Source organism: Lissotriton vulgaris, chromosome 2_1 (assembly GCF_964263255.1).
Source record: "Lissotriton vulgaris chromosome 2_1, aLisVul1.2, whole genome shotgun sequence".
NCBI lineage: Eukaryota > Metazoa > Chordata > Amphibia > Caudata > Salamandridae > Lissotriton > Lissotriton vulgaris.
In genome coordinates, this window is record NC_141687.1 from 1459653700 (window position 1) to 1459669985 (window position 16286).

The following is a 16286-nucleotide window of genomic DNA, read 5'->3' on the forward strand; positions in this document are numbered from 1 at the left end:
CTACTGCAGCAGGTGAAATGCAACATATAGGGGCTGATTACGACGTCGGTCAGAAAGGCTCCGAACAGCAGTCGGATTCCCCTAAACCGTGTCAGAACCTATGTTTCTGACTCGGTCAAAAACATTTCTGATCGACTAATTACGATATTCTCGGTCGGAAAGCAAAAAACTCGGTTATTCCGATTCAGTTCCGACTGGCATTCGGGAACTCCGAGTTGATTTAAGCGGAATCGTACAACTCTAAGGACTGGGTTTCCAACCGGCATATCACAATGTCGGATTCTGACAGCCTTTCCGGCTCTGTGTGTCTGACACAACAGGGCCAGTCAGAAACTGCTTTGGGGGCACCTAGCAGAATCCCCTTCATCCTGAGGCCTCCGGTTGGGGGCCTTGGGGGGTAACCAAGGAACCCCCTTGTTAAACTATGCACAGTGTGGCAGGTACCATGGGGTGACCGCCATAGGGTGCAAGGTTTTCCGCAACCACCCCTTTTTTCAATGGGACCCTGTGTAGTCAGATGAAACACAGGCTCCTATTGAAGTCAACGGGAGACTTTACAAACTGTGTTCGGAGAATTGTAATCGGTCGGTCGGCCTCACTGAACACGAGTCAGTCCGAACCGATTACGACAAGGAGTCAGTCGGTTTGGTTTACAACTGACATCGAAATGAGGCTCTTAGTTCTATTGCAGCATTTGGCTAGTATTGTCACAGAACATGTTACTACAGTTGGTGTAGTTCAGCCTTTACAGTCACATCACTGAATGCATATGTATTCAGTACAATCACACAACGAAGTTACCATATAACCACAGACTTTGTGATCATTTGCATGTTTTAGTTCTGGAGTACTAAAGGTCGATTAGTTCATTTTATTTTAATGAAAATATGGATGAAAATGTTACTTAAATTAATATGTGTACAACAAAGGAGCCATTAGGCCTTGGAAGGCCATCTTCTAAACCCTAAGCCTCTGCTCGTTTGGTTGGCCAAATCTATTTACATTTCCACACCAAAGAGACAGGGAGATCTTTTGGTAAAATTGCAGTGTCACTTGAACCACCTCTGCAAGGATTTGTTTCTGAAAAAAGAAGGTTCTAACGTGCTGCAAATTTACTCCAAATCTGGGAAATGGCAGTGTGTATTTTCCCATTGCATGTCATTCATGACAGTCAAGATACAAATGTAAAATACATTGGAAGGCCTGTGCTAACTTGAGTTGTCCTTCTGACGTTCTTCAGCTTAAGGATCTATAGCAATTGGTCTGCAGACAGGATGTTCCAATGATGTAGCTGGTTGATGCTCTTCCATTAAAGACTATACCTTTTCCCTGCATATAAATGAGGTGGAAAGAAAGAGTAGTTGGTTAGAAATTCCAACACTTTTTGGTGGATTTTCCATTACTACTAGAATCTAAATAAGGCCCTAAGTTTGAAACCATTGAGTCGCAGCATGGGGTCTTTGATTTAAATCCCAAAGCTTCAACAAAGGGGAGATTTTGTCAACTCCTATTTAGGAGTATTCTGCAATGGTGAATGTACAATTTGCATGTGTAAGTTACACATGCACATTTTTGTTTGTCTAAAGTCCAGTGGCCACTGTACTGATTTATCTATAATACCTAGAAATCAGCATTTCACACTAAAAAAGTTAAAAATAGTAAAAAAATTTACGTTGTTAAAATACAGCAATTTTTGGAATTAGACATTTTGGTGCTGGTAACAGGCACCTTAGATTTGACAAAAAGTCGAGTTAGCACTACAAAGTTCTGATGGTCCATCAGCCTACCTTTATTGATGGCATATGAGGAATTGTTGTTGGAGTGTTTATTATTACAAAACAGGCGCACTTTGAGAAACTTTCAATGTGTTCACAAAATACTGTATATCAATTAGGAGGAAAAGTCTTCTGCATTGCAAGAAACTAGCATCCCTGAACTGAGTGCCCAACTGTACTGTTGTCTGAATCCCTTATGCTGTTTTTCTGTCATAGCAGGACAAGGATCATGCGTATGCACTATGATGTAGGCCTGCCTCATGAATTCTGGTCGTGTCGGACCAGGTGGGGCACACAAAGCACCGAACTTATAGCGGTGGAAGGCAACCACCTTTGCCAAGAGTTAAGCAGCACACGTGTAGTAGTGGCAGCATATTGTGAAATGATAAGAAGTAGTGAACAGGTCCTTTTTGGGCTATGTCACTGGAGTGAGACCTACAGGCTCACTCACCTTTTTAAAAAGTGTATCTACTGTGTGATTAACTTACCTTTGGCCTACATTATGTAGTGTGGAGTGCTGGGCAGTGCATCGCAAGAGTAGTGGCTCTGTGGTTGATGTCCATGTGCCTGGGAAGGGTACAGTACAGGGATGGAGCAAGACATGTGAGTATATGTGTCGTTAGTGAATGTACTGAGTGCCTGTACATACATTACATGAGAGATATAGTAGTGTACAGTACGTGCGCAATGCAAGCATGTGCTGATTGTATGGGTGAATGTGTGAGGTGCAATACATGAAAGGTGACAGATTGTGCAGAGCACACAGGTACAATGTAAAAAAGCTAAAGAACTCACTACTGTGCGTAGACTGAATTTATGGGCTGAATGTATGTTTATCTCTAATGGCAGGTAAGAGTGCTGGACAATAAATGTGATGTGAATATACACTGGATGCAAGTGTGTCTGCAATGGTGCACTGCATGGAGGACCCTAAGTTGTTCATTTTGGTAAGCCCACACCTGCCTGGTGAAGGCATGAAGATCAGAAGAATCCCCTACTACAGATGTATGTATTGCTGCAATCCTGTGAGCTGGATAGGATACACACTGGGGAAAGGAGGAAGATACTCCTGCTTTATATTTCCATAGGGTGCTCTTTGCTTCAGTGATAGATCACAAGGAAGGGGCCTGCACACATCTTAGAAAGGGGATGAAGCTGAAAAGGTAATCATAAAGAGTAGGGCTAGGAGCCCAGGGTTAACCTTCTACTGCACATATCACTGTGGCTGACATCCAGATGTGAACCCTGGACACTCACAGGGACTAAGTGTAACAATCAGCTTCAGAGTCTTGCCTGCTGTGGCAGGAATGAAGAAAAAGAAAAATGTATGCTTCAAAAGAACCAGAACCCCACCATAAAACTTGAAAGACTCAGACCCTGAATCACATTTGGCGTCTGGAAAAGAACTATAAGAAGGTGAGGCCGAGACCCCAAAAATGTGTCATCTGCCATAAGCCAGACCAGCTGTATGAGAAGGGGAAGCTCTTTAAGACTTCTGCCTGTGACCAGTACTGGGGGAAAAGTCCTGCTAGTCTCTCTGTCGGGTGAAGAGACATCACCCAGGGAATCCCAAGATCACTTCTCCTGGATCCTGGAGCACCAGTACCTGCCTGCTTGCCAAGACCAGCATGTTCTGTGGGAAAGAGGAGAGCGTTGGAGGGAGCAAGGTCCAGTGTGGAACCCTACCAAGAGGGCTACCAGAGAGATGTAAGGGAACAGCTGTGCCCGATCGGGTCATTACCCATGTGCAGTATTGGCTCAGCACCCCCCATATGCCAGGAGCGGGCCTCCGTGGACTGATCCATGTGCTACACATCGTACAGGACTTGCCAAACCCAAACCACCATGTTGAAGTGACCCTGTATGCTTGAGGAGGCCACCACTGAAGACACTGCGGCTAAAGTGTTAAGACACATAACCACCAAAGTGGAGACGATTGCACCAAAACAGTCGGTGCTTGAGGTGTAAACAATCTCTGCAACCCCATATGCTAGGAGGGGCTGCCAGTCCTCACCATAGTGCTGAATGTTTCCATTCTGCAGAAGCATGTAAGGCTTGAACTGGGCCTGTTGGGTGCTGGGGGACTTGCTGCTGACAGTGCTGCTGCACCATAGATGCTTTTGACTAAATTCATAAGAAGTCAAACAGGAGCGAACTCTTGAGTATGGCCTAGTAGTAAACATTTCCCGGATGTGGCCACTAGTAAATGGGGAATAACCCCGGCTATGTTACAAGGAAGAGAGTGGAATTGGGATTTCCCTGATAAAAGCCAGAGCCTCAACCTCAGGGTATTTGTGCTGTTTCTAATTAATGTTGTTATTCCTTTAAATTTGTAGATTAATAAATAAAGTACTTTTTTCTTATAAAAGCAAGTTTTTGACTGGGCCTTGATTTATTGACAACACTGTGTGCACTTAGAGTTAAGAGAAGTGTATGAGTGTATCTACATTTTCCCTGAGGGAGCCTGGCACGAGCAGGTAGGCACCCGAAAGCTCAGGTGTTAAGTGGCTACACAGCACACGCATCCACTGAGACAATAGGTGCACGCAAGGACTTAGACCACACCAGTTACGTTTGATTCAAATTACTAAGCTTTTATATACGATTAGAATCAGGGCAAGCAAAAATTCACAGTAGCAATAACTTAGTAGTTTCCCTTAAAAAAACACATGTATTTCATCACTTGGCAATAAATACTTAAATGAATAAATATTAAATATTAGATCACCGTAGGCCTGACAACCACCTTGCTCCAAGTCAGCAGCTGCAGGAAAAATCATTAACAGTATATCCAATCAACAATTTATGAGGTCAGCAGTTCCTTATGCATGAATAAACATTTCACCAGGCTCAACTGTAGGTTTTCATTAGCCACAACACTAGACTGGAGTAACTCCTTAAGCCCGGATAAACCATGCATCAGGCTTAAATGAACATTACATTAATCTAGACTTAGCCATACCTAAGGCCAAAATGAGCATTCCATTATGGCAATGTTAAGCCAGGCCTCAGGCAACAAGAAGTATAGCATTAATCAGGGCCTGGCGTTGAAATGAGCCTTCAGGGGTTAACTCTACTAACAGGGTAGTCACTGAATCCTCTTCGAGGGTTCCTCAGTCAACACAGTGCTCCTCTCAGTTTCAGAAGCCCTGCGGCACAACGGGGGCCAACGGGGCCCAACAACAGTCTCCGAACGGAGAGGGCGATCTCAGGGCCTCCCTCGGGGATTTACCTTTCTCTTCGGCCCCCTCGGGGCCCTTGCGGAGGTTTGAGCCTGCCAGTCGAAGGAGGGGGGCTCATGCTGACTCCGGAGCCCCCTCGTCGGTTTCAGGCCCTCACTGGCCTTCTCTGGCAGGTGGGGGCTCCCGGGCTCCTTTTGAACCCCGGCGCAGGTTTCTCCTCGGGTCCCAGGCCTCCGTGACCCAGCAGCGCATGGGGGACCAATGAGGTGAGAGGGCGCTCCCGCAGCCGCCTATGGCAGCGCGGCCTGCAGGGGCGCGATGTCGGCGGCCTATTAGAGCGCGGTGGGCGCGGAGTCTCTTCCGACGCCCCTTCACATGATGCCGGGATGTTGGCCTCTTCGGGCCTAGCGGGGCCCTCTTCGGACTCCGGCGGCCCTCTCTTCACACTGGGGGCCGCTGCACTATGTCTCGAAGCGGGGGGGATCCTGAGGCCTCAATACTGGGGACAGCAGCCGCGCTTCACAGGGCAATGACGTCAGCGTTCAAGGCGCTCAGGCCGTGTCAGATGTCAGAGGCCCCACGCTTGAGGAGAGAGCACACCGCTTGCAAGGTACAATGCTTCATAGGGCAATGACAGCCTCGGGCGCCACAGCGCTTCAGGCGCGGGGGGGGGTAAGCAATTCAGTGGCAGTCTAGCGTCTGGGGAGGGAGAGATAGCGCTTGCAAGGGTGCTGCTTCTCGGGGAAGGCCAGCGGTTCTCTGGTGGCACCCAGGGGAGCTCTTGAGGAGCAATTAGACCGGTCTGGGCCACTGCGCTAGGGAAGATTGCTTCTCAGGCAGTTAAACAAGGCAGTTCAATCAGGACAGCGCAGGGGAGAGACACCGTCCAGGTAGGGCAGATGACAGGAGTTGGCTACCTGGTTGTTCCCCAGAAGTCCTGGTTAGTACAGGTAGGTAGGTTCTTTCGGCGCCTGGTGGTTCCTGCGCCCTTGATAGGTTACAGATTCTTAGTTTCTGAATGTGGTGGGGGGTGAGTTGAAGGCTTGTCAGCAGGTCACTGCAGATGGTCCCTGGGTACCCCTCCCGCCGGGCCAGATCAGTGGGCTAGTTCAGGGTTCCTCACTCTACTTGGAAGGCAGCACCTAAGCCCTGTCACTCCCAGTGGCGTAGGTCCCTGACTAGGCCCTACCGCCTAAATCTTCTGCAAGGGTCCCCCAGGTCAGTGATGCCCCAACTGACTGGAAAGTTTCCCTCCCTTTCCTTATATAGTGGCAGTTGGCAGTTGGCAGTGGCAGTTGGTGTCACCTCCCCTGTTCTAGAAGGTTCCAGGAGCTTCCCTCATTCCCGCTATGGGCAGGCTGGCAGGCTGGCATCGCAACATTGTTTAAGGGTTCCAGCCAGCTCCTGGCTACTAGAGTGAGTCTAGAAAGACCACGCTGCAGTAGCAGGGGTCAGTGGCCGCCATGTTAGGGGAAGACAGCACCTGCACCTTAACATTAGGAAAAATTGGGAAGATGCCCAGAGACCTAAGGCCAACAAAAAGAAGGTGGGAAAAATGTGGCAAGGGCGAATAAAATAGGGAAAGACCACCCTAGGGCTGACAGGTCTAACAGAGCCTTTGACTGCTTGTCCATATCTACCACTGAGAGCTAAGTACTAAGGGGGAATCTGTGCCCAGTTGCTCAGAATCCATAGTGGGTTGTGTCCCACCACTTCATGAGTAAAAGTCCTCAACCACCACAGTTTGGCACAGTATCTTAGCATGCCTTGTGGCTCTCTGAACGAGGTTTTGAGAATATCAACACATATGAATAGGTATTTTCTCAAGTAAGGCCTGTCTGTTGCCCCCGCAAGTCCAGACAATGGTGAGTGTCGTTAAGATGAATGACTCGTGGTTTTCACAGGGTGTTAATGTCTCACATTTTGCAATGAATTTGGCTAACAGTGTTCTGCATTTTCCCAGAGATTAGATAAAATGCTAATTGCCCAAAAACTCCAGCAATAATGTGTGTTTCTTTGGGAAAAGACATCAAAGCTCTCTTTGTGAGGGTTCCATTCGGGCAATGCTCATACTGCTGTGCTTTAACATTGCACTGGACATGCTCTACAAAGCACCATACTCCTTACTCCACAAAACATGTGTTCCCTCCTGTAATCATGAACAGGGCATTATTCCTGGTTTTGGCCAACTGTTTGGACTTAGGTGTCCACTGCACGAAGTACAACAGACACCTGTCTGTTTTGTCTCAAAAATCAATTGCACACCTAGGACCTGTTTCACAAAGGGCCTCCTCGGCTATGAGTATGGATGTTCTTTGTGGTTCGGGCCCCAAGAGTTGTAACTGGTTCCTGCATTTTTTTATCTCACATTTCATGTCAACGGATATTAGGAAAATTAGCCGTGAATGGTTCATAAGAGCACACTCCCTTGCCACGTTCTTCCACCGAAAGATCGCAGATATACACGACAGCTTCGGACCCCAGACTCCGCCTCCAGTCACCGAACGAACGACCCCCACCACCACCCTCAGCACCTGGACCCCCATCAGCACTGAAGACACCACTAACGACATGAACTCCATCCACTCCGGCTCCCCCTCCGACCCATGCCCCCATCACATCTTCAACAAAGCCGACACCATCATCGTACCCCATCTCCGGAATGTCATAAACAACTCCTTCACGTCAGCCACCTTCCCTGAGAGCTGGAAGCACACAGAAATCAGCGCCCTTCTGAAGAAACCAACAGCGGACCTCAAAGACCTCAAGAACTTCCGCCACATCTCTCTTCTTCCCTTTCCAGCTAAAGTCATCCAGAAGACCGTCAATAAACAGCTGACCGATGTCCTCGAGGCAAACAAATCGCTCGACCCATCCCAGTCCGGAGTTCGAGCCAACCACAGCACTGAGACCTCCCTCATCGCAGCCACCGACATCATCAGGACCCTGATGGACAATGGAGAAACAACCGCTCTCATCCTCCTAGACCTCTCGGCAGCCTTTGATACCGTTTGCCATCGCACCTTGATAACCCGTCTCTCCCACGCCAGGATCCAAGGAAAGGCTCTGGACTGGATCACCTCGTTCCTCTCCGACAGAACCCAGAGAGTCCGCCTCCCACCCTTCCACTCAGCGGCCACCGAGATCATCTGCGGCGTACCCCAAGGATCCTCGCTCAGCCCAACCCTCTTCAATATCTACATGAGCTCCCTCACCGCCATTGCACGCAAACACAACATCAGCATCATCTCCAACTGATACTCTCCCTCACCAAAGACCCAGTTACAGCCCAAACCAACCTCCAGGAAGTAATGAAAGACGTTGCAGAATGGATGCAGCTAAGTCGCCTGAAGTTGAACTCAGACAAGACGGAGGTCCTCATCCTCGGACAATTCCCATCAGCCTGGGACGACTCCTGGTGTGCCACGCACTGGGCTCCGCACCTACACCCACGGACCACGCAAGAAACCTAGGATTCATTCTGGACTCCTCCCTCACGATAACCAAACAAGTCAACGCCGTCTCATCTTCTTGCTTCAACACCCTGCGCATGCTCCGAAAAATCTTCTGGTGGATCCCCACCGATACCAGAAAAACCGTCACCCAGGCCCTCGTCACCAGCGGACAGGACTACGAAAACGCCCTATATGCGGGAACCACAGCTAAACTTCAGAAACGACTTCAGCGCATACAGAATGCCTCCGCACGACTCTTCCTGGGCATCCACAGCCACATATCCGCCCACCTGAGAAACCTACACTGGCTCCACATCAGCAAGAGGATCACGTTCAGGTTCCTCACCCACGCACACAAAGCGCTCCATGACAAGGGTCCCGAATACCTCAACAGCCGCCTCTTGTTCTACACCCCCACCCGCCAGCTCCGCTCCGCCAGCCTTGCCCTCGCCACTGTCCCACGGATCGGCAGAACCACCACGGGAGGAAGATCATTCTCCTACCTGGCAGCCAAAACATGGAACTCCCTCCCCGCACACCTACGACTGACCCAGGACCATCTCACCTTCAGGAGACACCTCAAGACCTGGCTATTTGAGCAATAGCGACACACCCCTCCCTCCAGCGCCTTGAGACCCTCACGGGTGCTTAGCGCGCTCTATAAATGTACTGATTGATAGATTGATTGATATCGCTCTTAGGCTTTCTTCTTGAGACTTTTTGGGGGTTATTCAAGTGAATGCTTGAGCAGCTCTCCGCCATGCCCACAGTGAGACTGAGCAGGCAAACTCCAGCATGTCATATGGAGAATTCAACCAAATTCTCATTGACAGTGCTCTGCCAAAACTACTGGACTACTGGGTGCGCCTTGAATTATTCTACTTTTAATAACTATTGAACTGGAGCGTTCTTGGACCCTACCCCACTGCATTCTTCCACTTTTATACACTGTCATACGCCTAGATTAATAAAAATCTTGATTTTATGAATAGAGCTAGTGTCTTTGCTCATTCAAAAAATCTAAGTCACCATTTCACGAAACAACGTAGGCAAACCTATGGGGAGTTCATTTGGAACCTGGATGTCTGCAGCTAATGTGAGAATCACTGTTGAAATGTGTATCTATGAAATGGTAACGTGTATTTTAAACTGAATCAGATCAGATCTAGGTGTGTTTTTGACGGAACGCTTACATGTGTGTTCGCAGTACATTCTTCGAGAATATGATTGGAAACAAGTCTTCGTTGTATAGTTCACGTGTTTAACTATGAGGTTGTGCACAGGTTAAGAGGCACTGTGAGATTAGAATATACCTTATTTCAGAAAATCTGTTAGGCCGATGTGAGAACACTGCCTCTTTTAGTACACACACATTGCAGATGGACAACACAACCTCCGTGACACAGTAACCCAAAATAATTGTCAGTCAAACAGGGGTAAATGCTCTGCGAGATTCCAAACCCCCATAACACTAGACCAGCATCACGGAGAAAGTGCCTTTGAGCTTTAATTTCAGTTTCTGTGCCACATTGGTCTGGCATCAGATCTTTCTGGGCGAGAGACCAGGTTGTGCATTCTGTTTATTTTTTAACTTCCTGTTTCTATGCAGTGCTTGTGATACAAAATAGCTGGTATATAACATTTAACATTCAACAATCTTAAAACACTGATCGAAAATGCCCCAAAAACATTTTCTTACAGAGAAATATCACAACAGCAACAGTCAATAAGCAACCTCTGCCTGAACGAGAGAGACATGTCGAATGTATGTCATTGTGGTCATAGGATACCCTAGTCTAGCCTATTTAAGACCCCAAAATCCCTCTGATGGTGCCAACAGCGAACACTGGTCTATGATAATCTAATAAGCATAAACCTATGTTTAAACCCTTTTCCATTCCTTTGCACTAAACCCTCATTATTGCACTGTGAACAAACAAATCTGCATCCTCTTAGATGCTGCAGCCTTCACCAGACACTTACCATCTGGGTTAGATCCAGAGAGGACACCTTGCTGCTGTAAAACTCCTGCGGCAAGGGAGTTGGGCCAAAACCTCTGAGTTGGCCTGTGCTGAGATTTGATCTTTTTAGCTTTTGGGGCAGGGTCTGGGTTGCTGGCATCTAGCATTGGCTGCAGGATGCGTCGTCTGGCATTGATAAACCTTTCCAGAAAAGAAAACATAAATAGAGAAAAAACACAGTAAGTAAAGTCTCCAAATCCAACCTTTCCACAGAGTCTCTAATAGTCATCTCTTTGACGTTGGCCTAGGGATCACAATATTACTGCAGCATGTAGTGGCCAATTCTTAACACTATCTTTGGACGGGTAAGTTACAGCTTTGTGCCTGCAACTTGGCAACATTGTTATGTGCTATTGTGTAGTAATGTTGCTTATGATAGAGAAACATTTCTGGCTGTTACATTCGCCCATGATATGGCTCAAGAATACTTCACAAATATAAAGAAGGCTAAGGGTCAAAACTTGCAAAGAGCAAGCCCCATTGAGCCTCATGTGAAAACCAGTGAATTCAAAGAAAAAAGCCTCAATGGAAGTAGACGTGGCCAAAAAAGCATGAGACTTAGATAACTGTATATATCCTCACATACTGCAGTGTCTGTCCCTTCAGACTGATGCCCTAGAAAACCTGGTAAAATAAGTTCAGCACAATATGGCTTGCAAGGGACAAAAAAGCATAACATTTAGTTAGAACGGACATTCTTAGTATGGTTTCTCCTGTCTTTTTGTCTCTACCTCCTGTATTTTTGACTATGCTGGACTTCGTTTTTGCTGGTTTGTGTACTCTGGGCACATTGCCACTGCTAATCTGTGCTAAAGTGCAAGTGCTCCCTGTATAAATTGTGATTGCAATTGGTAATCCATGATTGGCATACCTGAATTACTGGTACATCCCTAGTAAAGTGCACCTTGTGCCCAGGACTGTAAATCAAATGCTACTAGTGGGCTTGCAGCACTGATTGCGCCACTCACATGAATAGCCCTGCAAACATGTCTCAGGCCTGCCACTGCAGTATCCGCGAGTGCAGTTATAAACTGCCATGCCAAACTGGCAAGTTCACTTACTTGCTGGGTCCAAACCTTCCCTTTCTTTTCTTGCACATAAGACACCCATAAGGATGACCCAAGGTAGCCCCATGGGCAGAGTGCAATGTATGTGAAGGGTAGAACATTGCTGATGTTTTTTACAGGTCCTGATAGAGAAATACTGCCAATTTCATTTTTCACTACTTTAAGTACTATCTCTCCCATAGGTTATCATTGGAGCTGCCTTGTAACATCTTACAAGTGTAACATTCAATTGGGAAGAGGTAGACCTTTGGAATTTGGACTCCATGAACTCAGGATTTAAAAATACATATTTTAGTGAAGGTGGCTTTTAAATTGTATGCTTGAAAATGTCACTTTTAGAAAGTGTGTATTGTATTGCTTTATCATCCTGTGCCTCTGCCTGCCTGTGGAATCAACGTCTGGTTTAGATTGACAGCTGGGTTGTTTGTGCATTCACTCTAGGTAGTCACACAAAGGAAGCTGAGGTGTGCCCTGCATATCATGATGGCCTATCACCAGGCTGATGGGCCTTCCTGATTTAGAGAGGTGGGAGAAGTTGTCACTCGCACCTGAACAGGGCTGTGCCTGTCCTAACACAAAGCTGTCTCCACCCCTGCAATGTGTTTGGAGGCATGTCAATGCAAGGCAGGATCTGTGCACTACAAAGACTATCCTTTGAAGTATGCCTAATTCAAAGGCAGAAGGTGGTATAAGTATTGGACCTTTAACCCCATAATTTTAGAATACTGGACTAAGGACTGTCAAGAAGAAGAGTTGGAGAGCTATCAGAGTAAATACTGCCCCCTTTGATGTGTATTGCTTTGCTGGGTGACCTGCAGTTGCTGCTTCTGTCTGAGGGCAGAGAAAGAACTAGACTTTGCTTTCTTGTATCCTGCTTTTCCAAGATTCTCCAAGGACTTGTGTATGCTTGATTCCTGTTAGAAGTCTCAGGACCATCAAAGACTTCATCTGCAGCATCACTGATTTTCTAAACTGGTGTGGTGTCCTTTTGTTCAGTTTTCACTGTGTTATTCTGTGTTTTATGTACAAATACGTTACGCATTGCCTCTGAGATAGGCCTGACTGCTCATGACAAACTACCAAGGAGGTGAGCAGTGTTATCTTGGGTGTGTAACTCCCTTACTCTGACTAGAAGGAAGGCTCCCTACTTGGACAAGGTGCATATCACTGCCAACTAGAGACCTCCATTTCTAACACATTGAGGTTTACTCACTGTACTAGGGGTGAGACCGCGAGGACCCTCCACACAGCAATACAATAGTCTTTCCTAAGTTAAGTGACACCAGTGCAGTGTTTGTGATGAGGTAATTGGGGGAGTCCAATTTGTTTAAAAAAGAATGGTCTTTCTCTATTACTCCAAAAGTGAGCATTTTCCACCAAAATGTCTTCTTTGGTTGTCATGAACATATTAATAAATGCCAGTCAGAAAATCAACAAATTCTGTGAGAATAGGCATAGTTAATACATAATTCAGCACCAGTGATCATGCTTTTGTCTTGTGGTGCCTGATTGGAAGGGTGGCATGATTGTGCTGTAATTAGCGAACTTTTGTGTTTTATTTGATAGTGTCAATGAGGGGATTCTGCTAAACAAGACTCAGTGTTTGCCTTTCACATGTCTGCATCAAAATATTATGATGCAAGTTTAATTGGCTGAATATAAATAATCAAAACAGGGAGTGAAGAGGTAATCCTATGAGAACAAAAGAGGTGGATACGTCCTCCTCCTGTCAATATATGAGAAACAAAAGGGATCCATCCTAGAATTGATATATAACAGTGTTCTACCAGACCAAGTGTGTATCCTACAATGGTGGAAAGCACACAGCCTTGTTTAAATACCTCTCACACACCAAAAGGGCCCGTGGTGTCATGCTTTATCATGGGAGTCTTGCCGCAGCAGGACGAGCGTGCTGCAACTTACAAGTGCACGGGAGTACTAATTTTGGAAGAAAAAAAATATATGTAGTGTAGGAATGTGAGTGGAAGGTTCAGGAGTGAGTGAAGGAGTGTACCATGTCAACATTTTTCGAAGCCCTCCCCTGGCTTCTTCATCAGGACCGAAAGGATCCCTTCTGCACTCAAATTTGTAATACAAAGAAAAGAACAAAAAGTGTATATACATTAGGCCTGGGCGGTAAATTCTGTTCCACTTGTGGAATTTGCGGAATTTGGGTATATGGGTTACCACCCAGGCCTAATGAATATACACTTTTTGTACTTTTCTTTGCATTACAAATTTGAGTGTAGAAGGGATCCGTTCAGTCCTGATGAAGAAGCCAAGGGAGGGCTTTGAAACATGATACATAGGAGAAACAGCTCATTATAGCATTTTATCTCCAACTCATTCCACACTTTTAATAATATCAGCTCAATGGAAAATTAAAGTTTTTTTCCAAAGAGCCAGGCATTTTTTAACTAATATTCGCTCCTTCACTCACTCCTGACCCTTCCACCCACATTCCTAGACTACACATAGTTTTGTTTTTTTCCCAAAATTAGTCTCCTGCTCAGTTGTAGATTGCAGCACGCTCCGTCCCGCACCTATGATGAAGCATGACACCAAGGGCCCTTTTGATGTGTGGGGGGTATTTAAACAAAGCTCTGTGCTTTCCACCATTGTATGAGACACACTTAGTCTGGGAGAACACGGTTATATACCAATTCTAGGTTGGATCCATTTTGTTTCTTAGAATTGGCTGAATGGACCATCTCACGAATCTTGCTGAAATAAAAAAAATAGCATAAAGCAGTGTGTGCTTCAGCTTATTTTTGACTGTTCACCCAGCACCCTTACTATAGCAAAATGTTTTCAACCTAAGTTTGGAATCCACTATATTGGCCACTACGATGAAACGCTGCTTTTTTTATAATGACTTTGCAATTTTAGGTCACTCATTCACTTGTTTTCCAAAGCGAAATAAACTTCTTAATTTGGTTATGTTATGTGCATTTGTAAAGCACACTATTACGAAGGAAGGTATCCTGGCACTACCTTGCCCTAGGGCTGGCAAGTGGGTCTATTCAAAGAACCAGGTCTTCATCTTCTTGTGGAACTCAAGAATTGAAGAAGCTGCTCTGATGTGTAATAGCAGGACAGTCCAGGCTTTAGGGGTCATGTAAGAGCAGGCTCGACCACAGGTTCAGGTTCTATATATGTTTATGTATGCATGGGATGTGTGTGAGTAGGCATACAGACAAGCAGAGCTGTCTGGTTGAGTTGCAAAATGAGATTTGGCTCTTGAGGTGGGCAGGACACTTGTTGGGGAGGGATTTGAAAGTGTATGTGAGGCGTATGAAATGAGCTCCTTTGTGAAAAAAAGCCAGTGGGCTGTTCTCAAGAATGCGTGATGTACATGCAGGGTAGTAGGTTTAGTGTGATTCTGCAACCTGCTTTCTGGATGGTTTAAAGATGTGTGCTGAGTTGCTTGCTGATCCCAGCATAGAGGTGTTCTCGTAGTTAGTCCAGCTCGCTTGTGTCGAGGGAGTCTGTGATGGTTTTGCTAGTGGAGTTTGGGAGCCATTTGAAAAGTTTTCTCAACATATTCAGGGTGTGGAAGCAGAAAGCTGTGACAGCATTACCTTAAGTGTTCATGTTGAGTTGGCTGTCAATAACAAGCCAGAGGTTCGTGGTGTGAGTGGTGAAGGCTACTTAGCACGGAGTTCAGCCAGTCACCAAGTGGTATCCCACAGAGATGGGTTCTTCCCTAAGATCACAACTTCTGTCTTGTCAGTGTTGCTTTTGAGGCAGTTGGTCTTTATCCAGTCATGCAGGGGGCAACACCCAGATGTGTTGGGAGTCTTGTCCAGGAAGGATAGTATCAGCTGGGTGTCATAGGCATAGGACAGAATGTCAATGTTGTGGGAGTGGATAATACTTGCTAATGGGATCATGTAAGATTTGAAGAGGGTCGGGATCAGTGAGGATCCTTGTGGCACTCCACAGATGAGGTTGTGGGAGTTCAAACAGAAGGGTGCCAGGCTAACTGTCTTTGTCCTCCTTGCCAGGAAGTAGAATATCCAGTAGAGAGTGGGGCTTCAGATGATGATGGAGTGTGGCACTGTGTCTGATGCTACAGAAAGGTCCAGGAGGATGATTGCTGCTGTGTCTCCTCTATGCAGGATCATATAGATGTTTGTAGCAGCAATGAAGGCTATTTCTAAGCTGGGGTTGCGTCTGAAGTCAAATTGTGTGACATCGAGGAGTAGGGGTTGTTGAGATGGTTGGTGAGGTGTATGTTGATACACTTCTCCAGGACTTTGGTCAACAACAGTAGCAGGGAGATCAGTGTTTAGTTGGTGAGCATTGCTGAAATTGCAAAAGTCTTTTTAAGCAGGAGGAGTACTGTGGCATGCATCCTTGGGTCTAGGAAGGTGGCAGAAGACATGTAGTAGTTTAGTATCAGGTTAAGCTCTGTTCTGAGGAGCTGAGGAGTTGTAGTTCTTTGGCAGAGGTGTGATGGGGGCACAGGTTACATAGGGCCCCAGAATGGAAGCATTAAATTGTGGATTCGATTTTGTCCATGGAGATGGTGGGCCATATGGTTGTAGTGGTTTCTTTGGACGAGATGGAGAGTCATTTAATGACTGTCAGATCTGGGTGAGGGTCGGTTTTGTTGTGTATGGAGATTATCTTGCTGCAGAAGAAATGTGGGAGTATTTGCAGAGGTCATGTGAAGGGATGAAGCTGTTGGAGGTGGCCTTTGAGGAGGTGAAATCTTTCGCTATGGCAGAGATTTCTTTCCTTTTGTGGGTGCTTGTGTCAATGCGGTCTGCAAGCGTGGAGC

At 46.3% G+C, this 16286-nt stretch overlaps 1 protein-coding gene across 1 annotated transcript in view; it reads right to left on the reverse strand.

Moving 5' to 3' along the window:
- Window positions 1-16286, reverse strand: part of PKNOX2 (PBX/knotted 1 homeobox 2) — a 1229177-nt gene that overhangs the window by 15897 nt on the left and 1196994 nt on the right. The window contains exon 10 of the mRNA XM_086957319.1: window positions 10396-10574. Coding sequence (XP_086813445.1) covers window positions 10396-10574 — 179 coding nt within the window. The remainder of the gene's footprint in view (window positions 1-10395; window positions 10575-16286) is intronic.